This window comes from Portunus trituberculatus, chromosome 14, assembly GCF_017591435.1.
Source record: "Portunus trituberculatus isolate SZX2019 chromosome 14, ASM1759143v1, whole genome shotgun sequence".
NCBI lineage: Eukaryota > Metazoa > Arthropoda > Malacostraca > Decapoda > Portunidae > Portunus > Portunus trituberculatus.
The window spans coordinates 9,808,248-9,832,986 of record NC_059268.1 but is presented as its reverse complement, the minus strand read 5'-3'; the positions used below and the strand labels follow the sequence as shown (position 1 = coordinate 9,832,986).

At 36.2% G+C, this 24,739-nt stretch overlaps 1 protein-coding gene across 3 annotated transcripts in view; it reads left to right on the top strand.

Moving 5' to 3' along the window:
• The window catches only part of LOC123503665 (kinesin-like protein KIF14), a 43,529-nt gene extending 18,790 nt beyond the window's left edge, over positions 1–24,739 (top strand). For 2 of the 3 annotated variants that reach the window (XM_045253623.1, XM_045253621.1), the window contains exons 2-29: positions 1,792–1,999; positions 2,397–2,591; positions 4,851–5,028; positions 5,379–5,518; positions 5,843–6,097; positions 6,802–6,934; positions 7,607–7,795; positions 8,502–8,609; positions 9,045–9,161; positions 11,750–11,875; positions 12,420–12,580; positions 12,922–13,185; positions 13,468–13,552; positions 15,111–15,259; positions 15,354–15,447; positions 16,449–16,594; positions 16,771–16,885; positions 17,598–17,753; positions 18,255–18,377; positions 19,273–19,413; positions 20,397–20,583; positions 20,844–21,025; positions 21,280–21,501; positions 21,674–21,815; positions 22,022–22,133; positions 23,066–23,153; positions 23,300–23,453; positions 23,702–24,739. In XM_045253623.1, the coding sequence (XP_045109558.1) occupies positions 1,794–1,999; positions 2,397–2,591; positions 4,851–5,028; positions 5,379–5,518; positions 5,843–6,097; positions 6,802–6,934; positions 7,607–7,795; positions 8,502–8,609; positions 9,045–9,161; positions 11,750–11,875; positions 12,420–12,580; positions 12,922–13,185; positions 13,468–13,552; positions 15,111–15,259; positions 15,354–15,447; positions 16,449–16,594; positions 16,771–16,885; positions 17,598–17,753; positions 18,255–18,377; positions 19,273–19,413; positions 20,397–20,583; positions 20,844–21,025; positions 21,280–21,501; positions 21,674–21,815; positions 22,022–22,133; positions 23,066–23,153; positions 23,300–23,453; positions 23,702–24,147 (4,614 nt within the window). In that variant the 5' untranslated portion in view covers positions 1,792–1,793 and the 3' untranslated portion in view covers positions 24,148–24,739. Of the gene's footprint in view, positions 1–3; positions 128–1,791; positions 2,000–2,396; positions 2,592–4,850; positions 5,029–5,378; positions 5,519–5,842; positions 6,098–6,801; positions 6,935–7,606; positions 7,796–8,501; positions 8,610–9,044; positions 9,162–11,749; positions 11,876–12,419; positions 12,581–12,921; positions 13,186–13,467; positions 13,553–15,110; positions 15,260–15,353; positions 15,448–16,448; positions 16,595–16,770; positions 16,886–17,597; positions 17,754–18,254; positions 18,378–19,272; positions 19,414–20,396; positions 20,584–20,843; positions 21,026–21,279; positions 21,502–21,673; positions 21,816–22,021; positions 22,134–23,065; positions 23,154–23,299; positions 23,454–23,701 lie in introns of those variants that run through there. The other variant, XM_045253622.1, reaches the window with a different exon arrangement.

Sequence of the window (24,739 nt, the reverse complement as noted above, 5' to 3'; positions counted from 1 at the left end):
GCTGGTTGGGAGGCAGCTGTGCAAGTCATAGCGTGTCCACTGTCCAGGCTTGTTGGTCGAGGCCTCCGTGCTGGCTTGAGAGAGCCGAGTAATGGATCAGACCTACCTTCCATGCAAGCAGCATGACGTAGGTGCCGTGCTAGAGGCTACTGCAGGCCTGAGTGATCACGTAATCTAGTGACGGTTGCCTCTCAGGGACTTAGTGGTCATAACTGTGTTTAAAATCATTAATGCTGACACTGGCTACCGCTACTCTACTTCTCATGAAACTCCTCTATTTACCCATGACTGACTTAGGAGAAAAAAAATCTTCAAAATAATGTATAGTAATGTTAGAACGTTGCATTGAACACCTACCTTGCTGGTGCTCCTTGGTAGAATTGATTACTATAAATTTGCAGTTTGTCAGTACTATAGTTTTCAATTTCCTTCTCTTCTGTTGCCATTAAGTACAAGTATTAGTAGTCTTAAAAAAAATGATATAACATTGTATTGGTTTTATTTTAGTGGGTATACTGTAAAACCTGTATTTATTTTAAAGTTATTGCACTTCTTAGTAGTTAATACAGTGTTGTAGTAAGGCATGCAGCAGATTGTCACTGGCTAAATGAGCCAAGATGTAACTCAGATCTGGGCTTGAGAGCTTTCCAAGTGTTTGCTTCAAGGCTCTTATAACAGACTACCAGTGCAGGGCAAGGCCACTGTCACTATTAAACTTCTCAAAAAAGGTTCAAAACTATCTTATTCAGGGATATCTATGGATTTTTTACATGACTTTAACTGAATACTATACTGTGTAAGAATTTTGTGTATGACATGTTTATGTTAGCTTGTAAGTTAACTGTATTTTAGTGCGTGTTTGTGTGAATTTAGTTTTAAAATTTAGAATTTATGTTGAACATTATTCATATTTGTATATTTGCATTTCATTATTTTAAGAATGGAAATTGTATGTTGCCACTCGCTGGTGGAGTAAGGTCTGAATTTTGAAATAAAGAATAAAGGTCCAGTATAACTCTAGCACATTAATTTTTGTCTAATTTCTTTCAAAATCTTACAAAACCCATTTTATGTATATAATACATAAGTAAGAAATGGTGGAGGTTAGGTATGGCATAGGGTTAGGAGGTTGGTGTATTGATTAAATCTATACTGATCACTTAAACACATGCTCTACCTAACCTCCGCTGCTTTTTACTAATGTATTATATGTGTACAAACAGTTTTGTAAAGGATTGGAAGAAAATAGATGAAAATCAAGGCACCAGAAGTATGCTGGACCTTTACCTTTCACTGATTAGCAGCTCCTGTCCATGATGTGGGATTTATGCGTGATAGGTAATTCCACAAAAAAATATAATTGTGTTTTTAAAGAGATTCTTGAGAAAATGCTAGTATAGTAGTATAGGGCTATAGGCATAATCTGTTACCTACCTTGTTTTATCATATGAACATCCCCAAAAGACTGTTGCATATCTAGCTCCAGGAACACTTTCTCACAACTTATGCCTTACAGATCTTTCACCTGGGCACTTCTGGATGCACCTTGAACACACTCACAGAAATGCATCAAACTTTTGTGCACACATTTGCCACACATTCTTGCTCCACTGACAGATCAACAGATCCTTGTGTTCATCCTTGCTGGATGGGGTGTTTGCATTACATTGTATGGATGTGCAATGCATTGTGCAAAGGGTCCCATTTGAACTCCATTGACTGTTAAAACACCATGTACGCAAACATGCATATGGGAACACTTGTGTGAAAGAGGCCTTACACTATTCATAGGAATGGAGAAGATTGGGCAAGTGTCAAGAACCTCAACAGCTGCTTCGCCAAGACTTGGCAGTGCTCGCAGCACACCCCGCTTGAGAACTCCTTCCTCCATGCCTGGTCCCACCTCCTCCTCAAGGCCCAGAGGTCTGCCTTCTCGGGTAACTGGCACTCCCACAACTCCTTCCTTGGGCTCAAAGATGACTTCCAATGGCACACCAAGGTAAGCAGGCAGGTCCCCACTTGGAATAATTTGATTAGATCCATAGTGAATGCTGGGAGCTATTTTTGAACTCTCTCTCTCTCTCTCTCTCTCTCTCTCTCTCTCTCTCTCTCTCTCTCTCTCTCTCTCTCTCTCTCTCTCTCTCTCTCTCTCTCTCTCTCTCTCTCTCTCTCTCTCTCTCTCTCTCTCTCTCTCTCTCTCATGCACTATATTTCTGGCTCAAGAAATAAATCAAAGTATCCGATTGCTTCAAATAATCCACTCACACTTGTCGTCTCACACACGAAACTTACCTATTCATTATTCTCTGTAAGCAACAGTCATGCTACTTTAGACTAGTTGTGTTCCATTCACATTTAAACTCAGATTTCATTCTTATCTTTTTCATTGTTTACAGTGTCACTGGTGGGTCTGGGGTTAAAAGGTTGCAGAAGGAATCTGACTCTGGTCGAGCTAAGCTTCCAGTGCAGCGATCCAGGAGCACACATGAGCTTGTAGTTGAAGGAAAAGAAGATATGAGAGAAAGAAATAACTTGGGCATAATCTTGAATTCTAATGTCAACAATATTTCTACCCCTACAAGAAAGTCTGGGTGAGACAAAAATGCAATTTGTTTATTAACTATAATTTGTGTACCTATAAATATTATGTATTATTTGTTTTCCAACTTTGCAACATATTTGAAATCTTGATGTCTGAGTAGTTACATTACTTTCTTCCAAAAGCAGCTTCTAGGTCAGTACTGTCCTAACATTTTTGTCTATTGTATCTTTTATTATCTTTTACTAATGTGTAGCTCCCATCCCCCCACCTCTGCTCCACCCACCATGGCTGAACAAATTAAATTTTTTGTTGAATTAAACAAATAATCTATTAGATATAAAAAGATTGAATAATAGGAGTGCTGGTCAGTTAATTAAAAGTGAGCCTTTTTTTTATCTTTTTTAGTTTTATTTATTTATTTTCTTTTTGCCCTTGGCTGGCCCTCTTTCCTGCATAAAAAAAAGGATGATTTAATAACAGAATGCTTGATGAAAACACACACTCAACAGTGTGTGTATCTGTTTTTGAAAGTTACTTAGAAGTTTACAGATGCAGTTGGTGGTTGTTACCAGCAGCTTGTGTGTTATTTTCAACAACAGACACATTTTGATACCTAAGATACGATTGAGCTACAGTGAGTCACTGTGAGTGGTTCCCCAGCAGTCACCACTTGTCTCATACAGTACTTGTCCTTTCTAGGTATCCGTTCCTCCCATCCCAACCTCTTCTTTGCCTTCATAGAGCATGGGAAGTGTCTGCTGTGTGTGTGTGTGTGTGTGTGTGTGTGTGTAATTTTTCACTGTTTGATCTGCTGCAGTCTCTGACGAGACAGCCAGACGTTACCCTACGGAACGAGCTCAGAGCTCATTATTTCCGATCTTGGGATAGGTCTGAGACCAGGCACACACCACACACCGGGACAACAAGGTCACAACTCCTCGATTTACATCCCGTACCTACTCACTGCTAGGTGAACAGGGGCTACACGTGAAAGGAGACACACCCAAATATCTCCACCCGGCCGGGGAATCGAACCCCGGTCATCTGGCTTGTGAAGCCAGCGCTCTAACCACTGAGCTACCGGGCCGTGTGTGTGTGTGTGTGTGTGTGTGTGTGTGTGTGTGTGTGTGTGTGTGTGTGTGTGTATTTACCTAGTTGTAGTTTTACAGGGCCTGGGCTTTACCCTCGTGTGGCCCCGTCTCCATATCTACACTTATCCAATTTTTCTTTAAAGCTATGCACACTTTTTACTGACACCACTCTCTCACTCAAACTGTTCCAAGTCTCAACACATCTTTGCAGGAAACTATATTTTTAACATCTCTCAGACATCTTCCCTTCCTCAGTTTTTTTACTATGCGATCTTGTGCTTCGAATGTCATATTCTTCTCTCAGGATCAGTTTCTCATTATCCACTTGATCCATTCCATTGATCAATTTATAAACTTATATCAGATCCTCTCTCTCTCCCTTCTCTGTTCCAGGGTTGGTAGATCCAAAGCCTTTAGTCTCTCCTCATATGTCATCCCTTCAAATTCTGGAACCATTCTTGTAGCCATTTTTTGTAGTCTCTCCAACTTCCTTATGTGTTTCTTTTTATGGGAGGTCCACACAACTGCATATTCCAATCTGGGTTTTATTATAGTACTTATCAATTTCTTCATCATTTCTTTGTCCATGTAGTGAAATGCTAATCCAATATTCCTTAGCAAATTATGTCTCTGAAAATCCTATCAATATGGCTTACCGGCTGATTGTTTTCTTCCATCGTCACTCCCAAGTCCTTTTCCTCTTTTACTTTCTCCAGTTCTACTCCATCTCCCATCTTATAGATTCCCACTGGTCATCTTTCACTCTTTCCCATTTTCATGACATGGCTTTTGTCCACATTGAATTCCATCTCCCACTTTTTACTCCATTTCCAGATCATATTTAGGTCTTCCTGCAGTATTTTACAATCCTCTTTTTGCTTTATAACTCTGCACAGTTTTGCATCGTCAGCAAAGAGATTTATGTAGCTGTTCACTCCCTCTGGGATGTCGTTTATATATATGAGAAAAAGTATTGGCGCCAATAATGACCCCTGTGGCACTCCGCTTTCTACTGCTCTCCACCTGGACTTCATATCTTATTTCTCTCTCTCTCTCAAATAATTTTCCATCCATCTCAATGTGCTTCCTTTTAAGCCACCCTTCTCTAATTTCCACAGTAATCTTTCATGTGGCACTTTATCCTTAATGTATGTGTGTGTGTGTCTGTGTGTGTGTGTTTTTCATCTTTTTTCATGTACTTTTATTTTCAATTTCAGAGTTAACATGAAAGGATACTCATGTGGCTCCAAGCCAACAACACCTTCCAGGTCTTCTTCAGGCAGGCCCTCTCTCTCCTCCAAGCGTTCCCTTGGAGGCAACACTCCGACACCCACTGTCTCCCGTCGCTCAGGAGGATCAAAGTTGCGTGTCTCTGGCCATGCTCAGTTTCTGCAAGTAAGTAAATTAAGATTTTTTTTTTTTTTTTTTTTTTCTGATCTATAAAGAAAAATATATCAAACCTGAATTTCACGCGAAAAAATATTTTGAGAACAATTTTTTTATAGATGTTTGCAGTCACAGTAAAGAGAATTGTGCAGTGCTGCTTGGATTTTCATATTCTTTTCTGTTATCTTTCCCTTTATAAGCAAGGATGGTGGTCATTGTGATCTCCCTTATTCCATTTATTCAGAGCTTGCTCCTCTATGCTTAAAGGTTTCATGAGCCTAACTACACTTTCATCCTTCATTTGGTTCCATTCACTTATCATGTGGTATCAGATTGTTTTATACCCGTTTCATTTGTAGGATGGTTGTCCAAGTGTAACACCAGATGTCTGCCGCAAGTCATGGAGTAACACTTGCAGCCCTGATGTAGATGTGCGTGATGGGAGGGCAGAAACCACTTCTGTATCTGTTGCTGTGCGAGTGCGACCATTTAATGCAAGGTAATACATCATAGTTATGAGTATGAGAAGAGAGCTAATTGAACAGAATAAATAGCAAATGACATTATGGTTTGGGTGTATAAAGGGACTGAAGAAGAGTTATTGTGTTTCTAGATATCATTTTTGCATATAATTTTCTCCTCACACTGTCTGTCTATTCCATGTGTAATCTATGCCCTTTTCCTTAAAATTATGAAGATATCAAAATATTTAGCAATTTGATAAAATGTTAGATTAGAAATGGCCTAAGTTTGAAGTTGATGAGATGAGTAGGTTTGATTTTATCCTCTTTATGCATTTATTCATAGTCCTTTATTTCTACAGGGAAAAGGATTTTGGTGAGGACAGAAGCATACTTGAGGTGTTGGGCAACACTGTTAAGATCACACAGGACAGTAACACAGCACAGTCTTTCACCTTTGATCATTGCTTCTGGTCATGTGATGAGAATCACCCACAGTATGCCTCTCAGGAACATGTTTATAATGCAATTGCTGTGCCCTTACTGGAGAAAGCTTATGAAGGCTACAACACTTGCCTCTTTGCATATGGACAGACTGGTTCTGGTAAAAGCTACACGTGAGTATCTCTTTGTAAACTGAATAACAATGGAGATATTTTGATGTGTATTTATTTTTGTATCTCATTACTAATCTTTCTGGTACTTTGGTCTCTGAAAATTATTTTTCCAAAGTTTATGTAGCTAATTATACAACTTTCATTTCTTTCCTTACTGAGTGTTCTGTAGAATCTGTGTAAAACTATCACTACAACCATGAAAATATACGAGAGAGCCTGTTAAAATAAAAGTTCAACATTATTTATGTACAGTACAATGGCTTGCTTAACCAACTTTAATACTATGAACAAACAGTTTAACAGTGTACATATCTTCACAATTCTTGGTGAATGTTGGACATTTTTCTCAAGTAAATCTGAAAAGCAGAAATGAAATTTCAAGCTGAGTAAATAACTATGTAGTTTTTAAATGAATGCTAGTAAATAGGTGCTAAATGTATGATAAAACAAAATACCACAACTCAAACATTGTAGTTGTAAGTTACAACTGTGTGTAATATATTACTTATATAATAGATGAATTTGTAATTCTTTAATTTTAGTTTAACTTAATTTCTTACATTTAACTTCCATGTTCCAGGTAGCCTTTGAAAAAGAAAAATTCATGCACTTGGATTGACTGTCACTCTCTTAGTAGATGGTTTTATCAGTGTTGGTGAATGAAATTGTCCCATGTCTCTAGAGTAAGTCATGGTCAATTTCAGAATGTTGGGGGAAAACTGTCTACGAGAGATTGATTCAACAGCATCTGTCACAGCTGGTGTAATTCCTCGCTTCTGTGCTGACTTCATACAGAAAGCTAACTCTATACATGCTCATAATCCTCCTGAAGGGCAGGTCTGTATTTGTGGTATAGTATAACTAATAAGAGTAAAATTGTAGGAAGTGATATAGGTGGAACTGAAATATTTCATTATTTAATCAAAGCACAGTAAGCCCCCACATTTAGCGATCCTATTAGTCTGCCGAAACCATTGCTAAATTGGAATTTTGCCAAATTTGAATACTACTTTAAATAGGGAAAAATACCAATCAGTCTTTCGTCTGCCCGAAGTCCCCATTTCGAGTCCCCATTTACAGCTGCAACATCGCAACCTTCACGAGAATCAGCATCCCCTGAACCACTAGTGGAGGCCATGGTGATAGCGAAACTCGCTAAACAGCAAGGATGAGAGCACAAAAAATGAGTTCACACGCTGGATTAACACACACAATAGCTCAAGTGTCGAGCGGGAATGCCGGACCCACTGTGGGGCTGACGTCACAGCCAAACAGACACGCGATTGGCTCAGAGTGAGCGGGAGGCGGGACAATTGGCTCAGAGTGAGCGGGAGGCGGAACAGTGTAGCGCGGTACATTCGCTAAGTATGAGAGAAAATTGCTAAACTTGAGGGCTTGGCCTTTTTCCAGACAGTCGCTAAATAAAGATTTCGCTAAATTCGGGGGCTTACTGTACATGGCAAAATGTATACATGATATAATGTATTTCTATTTTGTTCTCCCAATTAGCTGCCACACACTCAAGTTGAAGTAGAACTAAGTTACTTGGAAATATATAATGAACAAATATACGATCTCCTTGGAGGGATGTCCTCATCTGGCAGCAGAGAACCCTTACGAGTCAGGGAGGACCCCCGCACTGGCCCTTATGTGGAGGGTATTGCTTGTCATGCTGTCTCTTCTATGGAACATTTAATGGTGAGTATTTACTGCATCCCTGAAGAATATAAAGTTTGCTAATGAACAGCATTTTATAGCATTAATAATTAAATTGTGCTATGGCCATTATGTAAATGTGTGTTTGTGCGTGGATTAAGTGTTGAGCCTTGTTCTACATAATCTCCATTACAGTTTAGGGAAATATTCTGATTAAAAGTATGAAGATGACTGAAAATCAAAGAAGGGGAGGCTATGTATGGTTCACATTTTTAATTTTGGTTGTCAATTGAAACCAATTGATACATATTGACCAAAGGGAAAAAGAAATACTTGTTTTCTTAAAAAGTATTGGAGAGAATTTATTGGTAGCAAATTAATGCATTCCAAGGGATGGAGGCTTTTAATAGGATCAGGTTTGCAATAAATAGGATAGGAGTACAAGTTCTTAATACAAGGCAATGGATGACAGACTTTAGAGGAGGCTCATGTTTGCTTTAAAGAAATATAGTTTCTTAATGTTTTCTTGATACTTATGAGATAATATTTTTGTGTTGACTTCATTATTTAGTGTCACTAACAGTGGGTTTTCTTACAGACATGGCAGATGCTCAATTCATTGTCTTCATCATTAAACATAGAAACTCGTATTTCACTCAGGCAAAATGTAATAAATTGCTTGAAATACTTATGACTGTAGTCCAACAATGTAATTTAAGTGTCTGTAACAGCAAGGGTTTTCTTGCAGACATGGCTGATGCTGGGCAACAGAGAACGTTCTATAGCTGCCACTGGCCTAAATGACAAGTCTTCACGGTCACATGCTGTCTTCACACTCAAGCTGACCCAAACACAGGTATGGCATTGCTCTGTTATCCCTGTCCTCTTCCCATTTTCATTCCAGTTTATTGTATGTAGTAAGAATTTAATTCAGTATTATCTTATAAACTATTGCTTAGCAAAGTTATATTTTGTTGCCATTTAAGGTATGGTAAGAAAAAAACAATGAGTGCTATTGGAATGAAAAAATAATGGATAGAAATTTTAGTGTAATGACTATAATCCATAATGTTTTTTCCTCATTTTAAGTATTTGTATCAGGAACTTCATGTTAAAAATTAAGAGAATGTGATGATTATGTGAAAGGCAAGGGTCCAATCATTAGGAATGTTCTTGTACCTCTTAATTTCATGCAGGATCTGGGATCCTTATGGAACACATTATCATGTCATCTTCCTTTAGTATGTCATCCATGTCAGACAACACAACATTTTTTTGAGTGTCTCTTCAGACAGAGGATGTTGAGGGAGAAGAACTGGAAAGCAGCAAAGTGAGCATTCTTAATCTGGTGGACTTGGCTGGCAGTGAAAGAGTTGGAGCATCTCTCTCACATGGAGACAGACTCAAGGTACTTACTGATTTACAGTTTTATGTTCAACATGTCATCCTTTATTTCTTATTTCTGTAAGAATGGAAAAGAGTAGTAATTGGTCTGAATGACTGTCTTCGGCCTCTTTCTCACCCCTGAAATGTTGCATCTCTTTCTATCTTTTATTGCTATTTTCATGCTAACTGCTCTACTGATCTTGCTAATTGCATGCCTTCCCTCCTCCTGTGGCCTCGCTGCAGAAGGCTTTTTTCTTCCTCACATCCCTATTCTGTCCAACCCTCTAATACAGTGGTTCCAACCATTTGGCACTCGCTACCCCTTACCTTAAAGTCTGAAACCCATGTGACCCCCTACTTAGGGCTTACTATCAGCAGCTTAATTTTCGTTTTATTTTCTGTGAAGGCAAGGAAAAGAAACATCTAAAAAACATTTAAAACTCACATACTCGCTATACACACATACAAACAGTTACAGACACATACACATTCACTCACAGGCACATATACATACACCCATAATATCACCTAATGACATTGAATTAATGTAGCACATGTTTTGTTTTGCACTGAAACAAAAAAAAACAGAAAAAAAAAATGTAAGAGCATAAAAAATGTAATTTATGAGATAAAATTAATATTATCCCAAGCTACTTCTGGCAAGGCTACTTGACCCCCCTGCCAAGGCTTCACGACCCTCCAGGGGGTTGTGACCCACCAGTTGGAAACCCCTGCTCTAATACAAGAGCTAACTAGTATACTCTCAATCATTCATACCTTTCACTGGTAAACTCTGGAACTCCCTACCTGCTTCCGTATTTCCATCTTCCTACGACGACTTCTTTTAAGAGAGAGACTGCCATGGTACAGTGGAAGCATGCATGCTTTGGGGTTTGAGGGATCTCCAAGTGCACGAGTTTGAATCCTGTCCGCAGTCTGAGTGTCTGAGTGTTGGGCTTCCTCACTCGGGGCAATGGTTTCCTAGCGGTGGGCTTTGAGATAGGAAGTACCTAAAAAAGTATCCCCTTTAGCCCATAAATTCCTGTGAAAAGCCCACATAGTATATATAAAAGAAAAAAAAAAGCCATTTGTCCTTGAGTTTGGATGACTCAGAATTTTTAGGGAACCTGCAGTTCCAGTGGACCTTTTTTTTTTTTTTTTTTTTTTTTTTTTTCATCTTTTCTAGTACTGTTGTCCCTGGCAGTGTTCCCTCTTACACACACACACACACACACACACACACACACACACACACACACACACACACACACACACACACACACACACACACACACACACACACCGCGTAGTGTAGTGGTTAGCATGCTCGCCTCACAATCGAAAGGGCCGGGTTCGAGTCCCGGTGCGGCGAGGCAAATGGGCAAGCCTCTTAATGTGTGGCCCCTATTTACCTAGCAGTAAATAGGTACGGGATGTAACTCGAGGGGTTGTGGCCTCGCTTTCCCGGTGTGTGGAGTGTGTTGTGGTCTCAGTCCTACCTGAAGATCGGTCTATGAGCTCTGAGCTTGCTCTGTAATGGGGAAGACTTGCTGGGTGACCAGCAGGGAACCGTGATGAATTACACACACACACACACACACACAAAAAAAAAAAAAAAAAAATAAATATATATATATATATATATATATATATATATATATATATATATATATATATATATATATATATATATATATATATATATATATATATATATATATATATATATATATATATATATATATATATATATATATATATATATATATATATATATATATATATATATATATATATATATATATATATATATATATATATATATATATATATATATATATATATATATATATATATATATATATATATATATATATATATATATATATATATATATATATATATATATATATATATATATATATATATATATATATATATATATATATATATATATATATATATATATATATATATATATATATATATATATATATATATATATATATATATATATATATATATATATATATATATATATATATATATATATATATATATATATATATATAAATGAAAGTAGTATGTATTTGTACGAAATATTCAAACAGTGAACTATTATGAAGAAAACATGGTACCTTGTCTATGCCACTGCATAAAACTGATATTAAAAGATCCCTTAAGGATAATGTATACTTAATCATCTCATGGGTAGCTAGTGTTGGATATGTAGAACTCTTTTACAGTGCTGATGCATTGTTCATGACTATATGGCTTTTATCTTGGCCATTATCTTAAGTTAAACCTTGATATCCCACATAGTATCAGTCCCATCCTTCTCTGTATTCTGGGTATGATGTGTTCAGTAATTTGGTCTATTAAAGAAATCAAATTAAATATGTAGTATATGAACTTGAGGGACTGAAGTACATATTTAAAATCAGAAAGAAGTTTGATAAAGTTATAGTATGTCTTAGGGAGTGACTAGTACCAGAAAGGTGTGGGTGTTACCACACTAGCAGTAAGGTTACTAGTGACTTAAGCTGTGGTTTTTTGTACAGTGACAAATCTGTCATTATATTATAATTATATGATCATCTCTATTTTCAGGAGGGAGTGTTTATAAACAAATCTCTGCTAACTCTTGGGAAAGTGATCAATTCCCTCGCAGAGAGTGAGGGGCGCAAGAGGCCTTTCATTCCCTACAGAGAGTCAGTCCTCACATTCCTCTTGAAGGTAAACTTTAGTTCAGCTGATTTTACTTACTTTATTCATATAAGTACCCTTAATCTGGTGTGATATAAGCATTGGAATAGGTAGAGATTATATGCTGTTGAGTTCTGGCTTTGCTAGGGACTGAATGGAAGTCATAAATGCAACAGTCTTTAGGGTCTCTGCAAGAGGTTTGCTTACACTTGCACTAATCTACTGATTGGATTAGATTTGAAAGAAGGAATATTTTTATCATAGCATAGCAGGGATGAATAATTCTATCAAATTTAACAATTACTTTTTTTCATCGGTGACAGTCATTGCAATTGTTATTTTCAAATTTTAGTCACTAATTCATACTCACTGGTTTGCACATTATTAGTTCTTACTGTTATTTCTCTTGGCAATTCTTCCATAAACTAATAAGATACATTCCTATATATTGTAAGAGTTCTATTTTTCCCTTCACATTAACAAATACATTAGCATTTTTGTTATGCTCTTGCTCCATTTAGCAACTTTCTGTTCACTTCATCTCTGTTGATTATATATTTATATTCTATTTCAGGAATCTCTTGGAGGGAACTCCAGAACAGCCATGATTGCAACAGTATCTCCGTCAGCAGTCAACATTGAAGAAACTCGCTCAACCCTCCGCTATGCACAGCAGACACGCAGAATTATTAACCATAATTATGTTAATGAAGATCCCACTGCTGTCATTATAAGGTAGTGAATATTTGTAGCTGTAAAACAGGACTCTTTTTTTTATTTTCTTTATTGATATTATTATTGCAATGGTGCTACATATTACTGCCCCTGTCGGCTTATATATAACTCCTGTCCTTTGCTTTCTAATCACCAGCAAAGAGCTGATGGCATATATATATATATATATATATATATATATATATATATATATATATATATATATATATATATATATATATATATATATATATATATATATATATATATATATATATATATATATATATATATATATATATATATATATATATATATATATCTGACACATAAGCATTTTATTATATTACTCTTTACTCAAGATCTCTCAAGAAGGAAGTAGAACGTCTTCGCCTTCAGCAGTTGGCTAAAGTGTCTCCCTTGTTACTTATGGGAGAGGATGAGTTAGTGGAAGAGCAGAACCACAACAGTGAAGAAGGTGATAGAGACAAGATCCTTATGGAAAAAGAAAGGCACATTTTGGAGAGGGAGAAAGAGATGAATCAGCTGATTGAAGCTAAAGAAAGAGAGATATTGCTGCTAAGAGAGCAAGTGAGGTGTCATCAGGTTCTTAATGAAAAAACCAAGTGAGTGTCTCAAAATAGCTACTAAAGATGTCATGAAAATATTGTCTCCTATTTGATTAAAATATTTGTTCTTTAGAATTCTCATTGGACCAAACAAAGTTAATTCCCATTTATTCATCTCTCATCCACATTAGTGTTGATGAAATTCTCCATTTTAATACTGCACTGCATTTCTATCACATTCTTCCAAACTCAGATTCACATTTCATCTTTGTTTTGCTCGGAGTAAATACAAGGAACTGATCCCTTAAACACATAATAATGTTTATGATTTTGCAACAGAAGCCTGGAGCAACGACTTAAAGAAACGGAGATGCAGCAGCAGCAAGCTCTGGACACACTCCGTCAAATGGGTGTTGCTGAGAAGGTGGGTCTACATGTTTCTCTGTTGACACCACCTTATTTCTAAAGTACAAAACTCTGCCATTTCTAAAATATCCCAGAGGTCCTTGTTTTTGCACGTATCTTGTATACTATTCACTTTCATATTAGACTGCTGTATTTATTTTGTCAATTTTTTTAATGCTTTGCTAGCATTCATAGTGTTTATTCACAGGTAGGGAAGTTAACCTTTTGTATGTACAGGGAAACATATTACCAAACTGTCTATTTTAAAATCAGGTTTAAATGGCAATGATTGTAGTTTGCTGCAGCTCACTGGATCCAAATCCTGGCTATATTACAACAAATTGACTAATATTTGTCACTTTTCATATTGTACCCATGTTCATCTAGCTGATACTCCTAGATAGGTAATGAAAATCAAGGAAATTTTACTATTGCACAAGTGCAAAAGTCAATAGTTTCTTTTAAGTGTTTGTGTGTATTTACCTAGTTGTGATACGGAAGAAAAGAACCACACTTAAGCTTGTGCTGTTATGTCCGTTCCTTTTTGCATCAAAACGCATCTTAAATTTATGCATTGTTCTTGTACATAGTCTCATTATCAAGTTCATTCCAAATTGTTATATTTCTATGTGAGAAATTATATTTCTTAAAATCTCTTCTGCGTGCACTCCTTCGTAGTTTTTTACAATGTCCTTATCATAGTTCTTTCTCAATCATCTTCATTCCCTCTTGGATTCTACAAATAACTATTCAGTCCCCTCTCTTGACTTCATCTATGAATCATCTCTTTCCCTTTTTGGATTCTATATATAACTATTAGTTCTCTCTGTTTCCTTTCTTCCAATGTTACAAGTCTCAGTTCTCTCAATCTGTCTTTGTATGGGAGATTACTTAGTCTTGTTGGTAGTTTTGTTGTTACTTTCTGTATCCTTTCTAGTTTTCTGATCTCTTTCTTCAGTCTTGGTGACTACACTATTGGTGTATATTCAAATTTTGCTCTTATTGATATTATTAATTTCTTGATCATAACTTCATTTTAGTATGTAAAAGCTATTCTTATATTTCTGAACCTGTTATATATTTATCTGGTTATTTTGTTTATGTGCTTCTCTACTGATAGCTTATCTGTCATAATTAGTCCTAGATCTTTCTCTTCTGTTGATTTTTTTTTCTTTCATTAGCTAATGATTAATTTCCTCTAATTCTTTTGTTGCTCTTTCTGAATATCATCACACTACACTTCTTTGCATTGAACTCCATTTACCATTTAGTAACCCAATCATCTAATTTGTCATGGTCATGTTGTAGGGCATCACAGTCTTCCTGGTTTGTCATTCTTCTCATTATTTTGGCATCATCATACATTTTGGTGATCACATACATCTATGTGAATGTACCTGTACTTGGTCTGTATTGTACACAGAAAAGCCTTACATTATTAGAAGAAAGATTAGCTTCATCCAATACTGAATTTTGCTACAGTGCTAGTTAATGCTCCTTGCAAAGGGGGAAATATATTGTTTACTAAAAATATTGTTTACTAGAAGTATTGAAGTGACTTTTTCTCATGATTGCAGAATGAAGGGGGGCCTGTTTTGATCAACCTTAATGAGGATCCTCAGCTGTCAGAGAAACTGTCTTATAAGCTCAAGATTGGCACAACTTGTATTGGAAGTTCTGATTGTGACTTGCTGTTACCTGGCCTTCACACAGACAATGTGCACTGGTAACTATGCTGTCAGTTATTTTCAAGCAACTGAAAGTAAAAGGTGTAAGATAGTGGCTTGATGTGGATTGACTTTGTTCTTGGTCTCTTTCAGTTCCATATTCAATGATAAAGGCCGGCTGAAGTTAATTCCACGGGCTGATGCTGACACATACATCAATGGGAAGCTAGCAGAAGGCCCAGTCACTGTATGTATTTATTATTTTGTTTTAAATCCAAATCTGTTTAAAAGTTGTATTATTACTTACAAATAAAATGGATTTCTACTTTCAATTTTACATGATATGTGAATAAGCTTATGGGTTATTTATTTTACTATGGGCATACTGAGTCTCTCATGTTTTAGGTTTGACATTCATCATTCATAGTCACAGTACTGAGTGTCTTTTTCTTTATTTGGCACAAAATAGAAGAAACAAAGATAGCTGAGTTGAGAGCAGTTGGGAACAGAAAGATTAAGCTGAATCATCTACTCTTAATAACCAAGAGCAAATAAATCATCTACTCTCAATAGCCAAAAGCCAGCTGTGTCAGAGAAACACTGTCCTTCAATGATTACTCACTCATGTTGGTGCTTCAAATAGACAAACTGTGCTGGCCTATGCTGTGCCATGTTTAGGGTCAGATAAAGCATATGCCATTGTAGTTTCCTGAGGATCGTCCTTTCAGCGGGATTTGGGGATGACTGCAGTATATACTGTATACATATACAGTAAACCCTCATTGTAACGAACCAATTGGGAGGAAAGGCTTAACTTTATAACCGAAAGTTCGTTGTATCCAAGGGTCGGTAATCCATCTTTTATGACAACCTAAATTCGCTATATCAGACAAGTTGTTCGGTCATGCATCAGGCCAGTCAATGCTGCCACGCCCAGAAGTGTTTTGTTTACCTTCCCGAATTCCACACATCCACAAGAATAAACTGTAATTACTGGACGAATGCTGGGGGCAGCGAGCCGAGCGGGGCTGCGGGGCCATGAGGCTGTGTGACGCAAACTGCTCCTCATGCGCTGAACCGAGTTTGCTACTTACTAAACTTAATTCGCTATATCAGAGGATTGTTCGGCCAGAATAATGCAGTCGTTATATCCTAAAATCGTTATACAGAGGTTCAGTATAGCGAGGGTTTACTGTATATTTATTTATGCATAAAATATATGACATTTTAATTATATTTCTTTTGCAGCTTTCCCACAGTGATCGCCTTATATTGGCTGGAATATACTTTTTCAAAGTCAGCATCCCACACCAAGCAAATAAGAAAACTGAAAAATCATTCAATGTAGACTTCTACTTTACGAAGGAAGAACTTCTGAAGGAACAAGAAAAAAGGTATCGTATCCAGTTTCTCTCTCTCTCTCTCTCTCTCTCTCTCTCTCTCTCTCTCTCTCTCTCTCTCTCTCTCTCTCTCTCTCTCTCTCTCTCTCTCTCTCTCTCTCTCTCTCTCTCTCTCTCTCTCTCTCTCTCTCTCTCTCTCTCTCTCATGCACCAATTTATTTACATTTCAGGTTACAAAAAGAAGCAGAGGAAGCGGTGGCACTTAGTAAAGCTGAAATGGAGCGGGAATTAGAATGGCACAAGCAGCAGCTGCTGTGTGATGTGCAGGATGCCCACACCCAATTGGTGAGCTTACCCTGAGTTACAGATTGGAAGTTCTGTAAGTTATAACTTATACAAAGGTGAAATATCCATAAATTTAATTTTGGAGAAGTATTATCATTATGAAAAAAATTGATACAACACATAAAAGTGAATGGATAAAATGTGTGGTGGTTGAGATCAAGCATAGCACCCAAAGGTATATACGTATATATATATATATATATATATATATATATATATATATATATATATATATATATATATATATATATATATATATATATATATATATATATATATATATATAAATTATTATTATTATTATTATTATTATTATTATTATTATTATTATTACTAATGTGTATATATCTGTTACATAATGCTTTATCTTTCCATTATGAGGGATTGCCATACTTTTTATATTGACTGTTGGAATCTACAAAATAGAATAATTCTAAGTGAAACCTATTTTAGAAATAAGGAGTTTTCCTGTAACCAGAGTGAAGAGGCTTTATGGCTGGCTGAATTAAGCACTAGTGTCAGTGGTTTTACTTCATTGCATATAAGTGAGTCTTCTTGAAGAGAGATGTTCAAAATTATAAATGGCAAGGTGTCAGGAGTTTGTTATAAGTATTTCATAATTCTTTTCATGCTGAACATAGTGTCATTCATTTCCATATTTTAAAAGGTACATTTTTTTTCATTCTGTAATGAAGTACAAATTTTTGCATAGGTTGAGAAGGAGAGACGAGTGTGTGAGCTACAAGGAGCTCATTGGAAATTGCAGCAGGAGAAACGTCTGCTGGAGGAGAAACTCAATAAAGGTCAACAGCACATTGATCTTTCTCCTGAGTCTCTTGATAATCCTCAGTCTAACTTTTTGTATGAGGTAATTATAAAAGTCATTTGTATTTTTTTTTCATGGTAATTCATTATCATAGATAAACCATTAGGAAAAGCATGTCTTCATGAATCAGTCTTAATAATTTGGCAGTGACTTGCCAAACCTTACAATTATGAAGTTTGTTTCTTACCTTATAGATTCCATAAGTCTTTCTTCAATATCTGATCTCATTAGTAGTCTACATGTTTGAATTCATTTTAAGGGAAAAAAATTCAGAGAAAGGTCAAATGCCTTTAATACTGATTAGAGGTTATTGGACATGTGAATCCACTAGGAGTAGGAGTGATTGCACAGTTTCTATCCACAATGTGTTAGCCATTAACTATTGTAGTGATACACATGTTCTTTAATTTCTTTTCATCTTTATGAAAATCATGATATGTAATCCAGGAAGAGCTTGTCATTTGAAACTGTAATGAGGTTATGGAAGGTTCATGGCAGATGCAGATAATGAATCGACTCATTATGTTATCACTTTTTCCACAGGTTGAAGCTGTTTTGAATGAGTCTGTCATGGAAGTGAAGAAAGAATCATCAAATATTCCTCCTATGCTAAGTTTTAGAATTAAGGAAGCCAATCAAATATGTCGCAAGTTAAGGAAAGCCTATGTAAGTATATAAGTTAAGGTGGGTTCAGACATGTCAATATGCAACTGAAATTCCAAGTCACTAGAAGTATTGACAGAACTCTTCAAGTCGAAACACGTTCATAAATGGTGACTGGGAAGTATCGGCTGGTTGGAAGTGAATGTAAACAAACGGCTACCCATCAAGATGTCTTCCTCTGGTGATGCTGATGACCAAATTATATGATCACAAGTATTCAATCCTCACCTCCAACAACACCTTGCATAGAGGGAAACAGTTCTTGGGGAGTGGCAGTGATCACGTTGAATGTCAATTTGCGTAAGCTTTTTTTTGCTTTATAATTAATTATTAGGTTCCCAGATGTGCTCGTTTTTCCTCATCAACTCCAACATCTCTACATCTGGACACTACATTTCAAACCTTTCTCCGTGATGTTATAACGTAAACAAAGTTCCAAATTGACTGAAGAAGATCAACATGTTGGTCTTTTGCAACTGGTTTTTCCAGTTGCTAGGCATTGATATTCAGTTGGAAACTCTACCAACTTGCAATTTCAGTCACATATTGACATGTGTTAACCCACCATAACATATTGAAAATACTTGTGTGATATTTTAAGTTCATTGATTTTATTATTTTTTTTATTTATTTATTTATTTATTTATTATTTTTTTTGTGTTAATACTTTGCCTTTCAGATATATGATAAAATTTGGCTCTAGCACCTCTGTAATGTAAAAATGAAACTCAAAGATTGAAATTCTTATATTTACAATTAAAGTAGTAAAATCTAGTCATAACCTCGGATGAGTAATCTATAACCAATTGTAATTCTTGTTCAGTGGGAAGTTATAAAATTTGAGTTCATTCCTGGTAAGTTGTAATTGTTATACTTTTATTGAAATCTGACTTTTCAGGAATTTATGATCCAAGAAGTATTGAGTGAATCAGGACTGGAAGTGGTGGTAGTAGTGAAGGACCTACACCACCAGATGACAGCCACCCTCTCACCTGCTTCCTTCACTGACGTACTCCAGCTCCTGCGTACCAGTGCCAAGGTGATACTTCTGTGATTGTTGTGAACATTAGTACTGGCAATAATTGTAATTTGGGTTTGAGAAAGACCCAAACATGGATATTATGTACACCTAACTCTCCGTTATCGCGCGAAATTGGTGCCTAAAAAACGACGCGATAACGGAAGTGAAGAATAAATAGGAAATAAATAAATTGGTGCCTCAACCCAAAAAAATTTCCTAAAAAAACAGCTCTGAACAATAGAATACCATGTGCAAGACTGAGGTGGTGGTGGTGGTGGTGGTGGTGAGCAGAGTGACCAGAATCAATCAGCTCCCTTATTCAAATCACATGATGTGAATACACAGCGATGATTGGCTGCTGGCTCCTCCTCCTCCTCATGATCATCTTTCTCCCACTCCACCTCTTCCTCCTCCTCCTCCCCCATCTAAACATTTGTTGATGTATGGTTGGGATATGGGTAGTACTACTACTTTTACTACTACTACTACGGGTGCATGATAACGACTTTCCAGATGCGCTAAAAGTGAATTTTGTAGATTTTCATGAGTGCGCGATAACGTAGGGTTAGGTATACATAGAAAAGTGGTGCTAAGAAAGATAGATTCCAAATAAGTTTTTAAGTGTTCTATTTAATTTTTTTTTAATTTCTGTTTTACTTGTAATTTTTATGAAAGAAAAGCTTCTTCATACTATAAGGATAGGGTTATTAATTTACCTTGTCAGCTTCCACAAAGAGAATTACCAAGGCAGTGCTGGTACAGTGAAAGTCACTTTAACAATAACATTCACAACCCTTCCCTTAGAATAAACATTAGTTTACTTTTTACTTTTGTTTATTTTATTTGTTTGTGCATTTATTTTGCTAGGTTGACATTTATATTCTTTTTTATTTATCAATTTTTTTTTATTTTTATTATTTTTATTCACATACATTTTTACTTGTATGTTTATTTGTTCATTTATTTATTTATTTTTATTTATATTAACTTTTCCCCATAAGGATGAAGATACAGATGTGTTTGAAAATGGGTTACGTTGGGAGAAGGCTGAGGATGTGACATGTGTTCCAGGCTTCCTCAACAGACTTTTGGAATGTTCAGCTATCCAAAACTGCAATCTCTCCATCAATTCCTCCTTCAACACTTCATCATCCTCCATTTTCAGTTACTCAAAGACCAGGAAAATGAGTAAGTAGTGAACCCTTTCATTATTCAAGAGTTTAACTGTAATTGAAGGGTGAAGCTGAAATAGTTTGGACAAGACTAGTGATTCTTTAATTCTTCACTGCCATGATGTTCTCTCTAAAAAATGTATGTGTATTGCTTCATTAGTATTGATATTATGTATAGTATTATGTACTCATAGGATGGATGTGCTATTTATGTTATATATGTATTCTGCATGAGTACCAGAGGACTAAGCTCATTTGATGGTTTTTTTTATACAGATAACTTCCGCCATTTATCTGAGATGTCAATTAGAGAGATCCCTCAAAATGAGTGTCGTGTGTCTGTTGGTGTAGCAGCAGCACTTCATCAGGTCCTAGAGACCCTCCCTGCCAGTTATCTTCATACACCCATCTTATCATCAGCCTTGAGTGCTCTTTGTTGTCTTTATGAAGATGCCGTGGTTAGTAGCGCAGAGTTAATCATCTCTGACATCTATTCTTTTTATACCTGTGTCTTAGGTTGATTATTTCAGTGTTTTTCTATTTTGATAACATTGTGCACATTTTTCATCTGTTTCTCATGAGTAAAGCTGTGATACAAATCTGAAAAAAAGTTGTTAGTTTATCTAGAGACAATTATGATGTAAATGGTTTTGCTCATCACATAGACCTCATTACTCCTTTTGGTAACACAGAATGTTTGTTTATTATGCAGCACATAAAAGATCACACAACTGAACCTGGTCACACCCTCTCTGAAGAAGAACTGAGCAAGTCCCTCATTCAGCTCTTCTATCACAGCCAGTCAGTAATCAGCAGTATTGCAGCTGCAGGCAACTCTGAGGCTGTGATCTTGGCCCATGGAAAGGACCAGTTCCAGGATGATATTCAAAAGAATATTATGAAGCTTTCCAATTGTACTTCCAGGCTGTTTCAGGCAAGTATCAACCAAATACACTCTAGGCTTTGTAGGTCCATGGCCCATGCCTCCTCTTTGCTTGTGAGGTTCTTTCCACTTATTATTATTTTTTAATTTTTATTTTGCATTTATGTGAGTTACTTTTATTCATTTAAAAAAAATGATAATCTTATGTGTGTGTATTATGCAGGGTGTGAAGACAGAAACAGAGAGTCTGGTGGAAGAAAGTAGTGCAACCCTCATCAGGTTGGTGCACAATTTGGTAGAGGAGGTGGCCAAGTTGTCCTTGCTCACGGCTCTCCCCATGCCTGACACATCATTTTTCAAGCCAGGTAAAGCCTTTCACCATGCTAAAGATATTGTAGTTCCCAATTTTTTTTTGTATTAAGCTGAATTATGTTAGACTATGATGTTTATCATAACCACTTTATACTCAGAGAAAAAAATGTGGGTAATCTACTTTGATGAAATCAGTATCAGAATGATTTGACATTTTTCCCAAGATATATAATGTTTTAACAATGATTTACTGTTACAGGAGAAGTTATAGGTGGAAAATTCACTGGTGGCTTAAGGATTGCCTTGGAGTGTTTGGTGAAGCAGTGTGGAGAGACAGCAAGCAAGGCTACCATCAGGCTTGCAACAGACATGTAAGTCATGACACCAGTGATGGCATTGAATTTTTTTTGTCATTTGATAAGTTACTGAAATTGTTAGTCTATATACCTGTGTTTCATTTTTTTGTTCCTTAGAACATACCCAATGATTTGGCCATGATGGAAAAGTTTACATTTATTCTTGTCCATCTGTCTCTCCTTAGGGAGGAAGTGGTGTAGTGGATATGGTGGTGAGCATGGGATCGGTCAGACGTCTACATGTAGGTTCGAATCCTACCACATATTGCTTTGAAGTTATGCCATTTGTTGAGTGGTTTAAAGTTACCTGCATGTCACCATGATACCCAGGTTCTAGGTGGTTACACCAAAGATGCACTTTGTTGGTGATATGGGCCCTAATATGGGTACCACTATAAATAAAATTACTTGTGCCAATAATGGGTGGAAGCAGAACAGCACTTCCCACATATACTCTTCAAGAATGCAAAACAGTGAATGCCTACACTCCCAGGGAAATGGTATGGGTACATCTGATTGGGATTTTTGGTGTAGAGACCCATTTGCAGGGCACTCTGTGGAAAGTATCATGCACCTACTGTGGTCTAAGAACAGGAGTAGGTGCAAGATAGGGAATCTTTTTATTATGAAAGGACAGCAGTAGAGCAGTGGTCTATGAGATTATCCCTTAACACCAGGGGCAAATGGGGCCAAAATTTACTGCTGTGTGAGGCCATTCTGTATGGGATTGCTATCATGGCATATTAATGAATAGACATATCCTTAATCTTTGTCGTTCATATATAATTATTTGTAAAGTCATTCCATTTTAAAAGATCCTTTTTAATGTCTAGGATAATGGCCCCTTATGTAAGCCTCCAAAAACTACTATTTTTTTTTCTTTGTTACACAGTTCTTTTCCTGCTTGACATTGTCCCCTAATATTTTTTTTTGCCCTCTCTCTCCAGGTCACAGACCTCAGGTTCACTTTCAACTGCTGCATTTTCAACCATAGATAATATTGCTGCATTTCTCAAGAAATATGCTGCTCTGAATGTAGGTGATTTATGTGAAAATTTCTTGAGTGACTTACTTAATAGACATGAAAAGAGTGCAGTGAAATTGAAAAATTAATTTTTTGTGATTTCTTTGAGTCACATTCATAGGTATTTCATAATTATGCACTACTATTCACCTTACAGACTACGCTGGATTATGAACCAAAGCTGTCTGTAGAGAACCAGAGACTCAAGCTTGTGCAGTGGATTGATTGTGTAGAATCTGCAGCTGAAACTCTGACTCACTTGAATATTGCTCTCATGGACATTGTAAATCAGACAAAGCTGTTTCAAGAAGGTGAGTCACAACATTAAAACCACAACAGTGGGGAGAAATACGTATTTGCATATAATGCATATTCATAATTTTTTCAAAGGGGCTAGACTTCTTATGTAAGGTTGTCTCCATACTTGGGAAAGCTGTACCAAACCATTTGTATCCATGTAAGAATTTGATTATGCCATTAAATTTTATCAGCAAATGTGAACAATAATTATGCATGACTTTCACATTGTATATTATTTGCCACACTTTACATTTTCCAGGGAAAATGCAAGGAAATTTTCCTGCTTGTATCAAAGAGGTGTTGAAGAGTCTGCAGAACTTGATGGCTCTTGCTGGGCTTGGTCCTTCACTGATGGGTAAAGGAGCCTGCCTGGCTTCATATTCAAGAAACAAACAACTCACGGATGAACTTCGCAATAAAGGCAGGCATGCTATTAAGGGAATGGAAAAACTTGAAATTTTATGTGGAAGTCAGAATAATACTTTGGAATCTAGCCAGCAAGAAACTCCCATAAAATACAAAGAGAAAGTTCTCACCCAGTGGCCAAAAAACAGTAAGGAGTTTCAGATATATCTGCAGCACAACACACCACTTAAGAGTTCATTTCAATCCTCCTTTCATAGAGATGAAAAAGAGAAAAAAGTAAGATTTAATGTTAGTCATGTGTCATCTGTATCTTTTAATTCCCAAAGTAATGGTCTGTGAAAGTATACCCTTGAAGTCATGCTGAGTATGTATTTTTATTCTTTAAAAAGTAAATTGTACATTATCCTTTATTTATTTTCTTAAAGTTATATTTTGAATAAAAATACATAGCTTTTGAGCAGGCAATACTTTCTTACCACAGCTCAACTCATTTATTTATTCATTCATTGTATAAAGCATTTTTTTAAGGAACTACTGGTCATCGTAGCTATAAGCTTAATATTGGTTAGAGACAATAGTGTAAATTCAAACATCAAAGTATTATTTAAATTATAGCAATACTTTCTTTAGCTCTATTCTCCTTAATAGCTCAGCATTGATTTTGTAGCAATTTGCCACTTATCATTGCCTGTTTGTTGCTTAAATCATAGAGTACTGCAAAACTAGAATCTTTAGAAGAGATTCATGGTCTTCAGTCCTAGACAATAATTTTTTCATATAGTATCTGGTCTCCTTTTAGAAGTGATATGCATGCACATGATGTTCAACATTTTTCTGTACTTAATATTATGTACCTACTGTGGAAGCCTGGTTGTGTAGTGGATATTATACTTGGTTTACAAGAGGTTTAAAATTAAAATATTCATTTGGA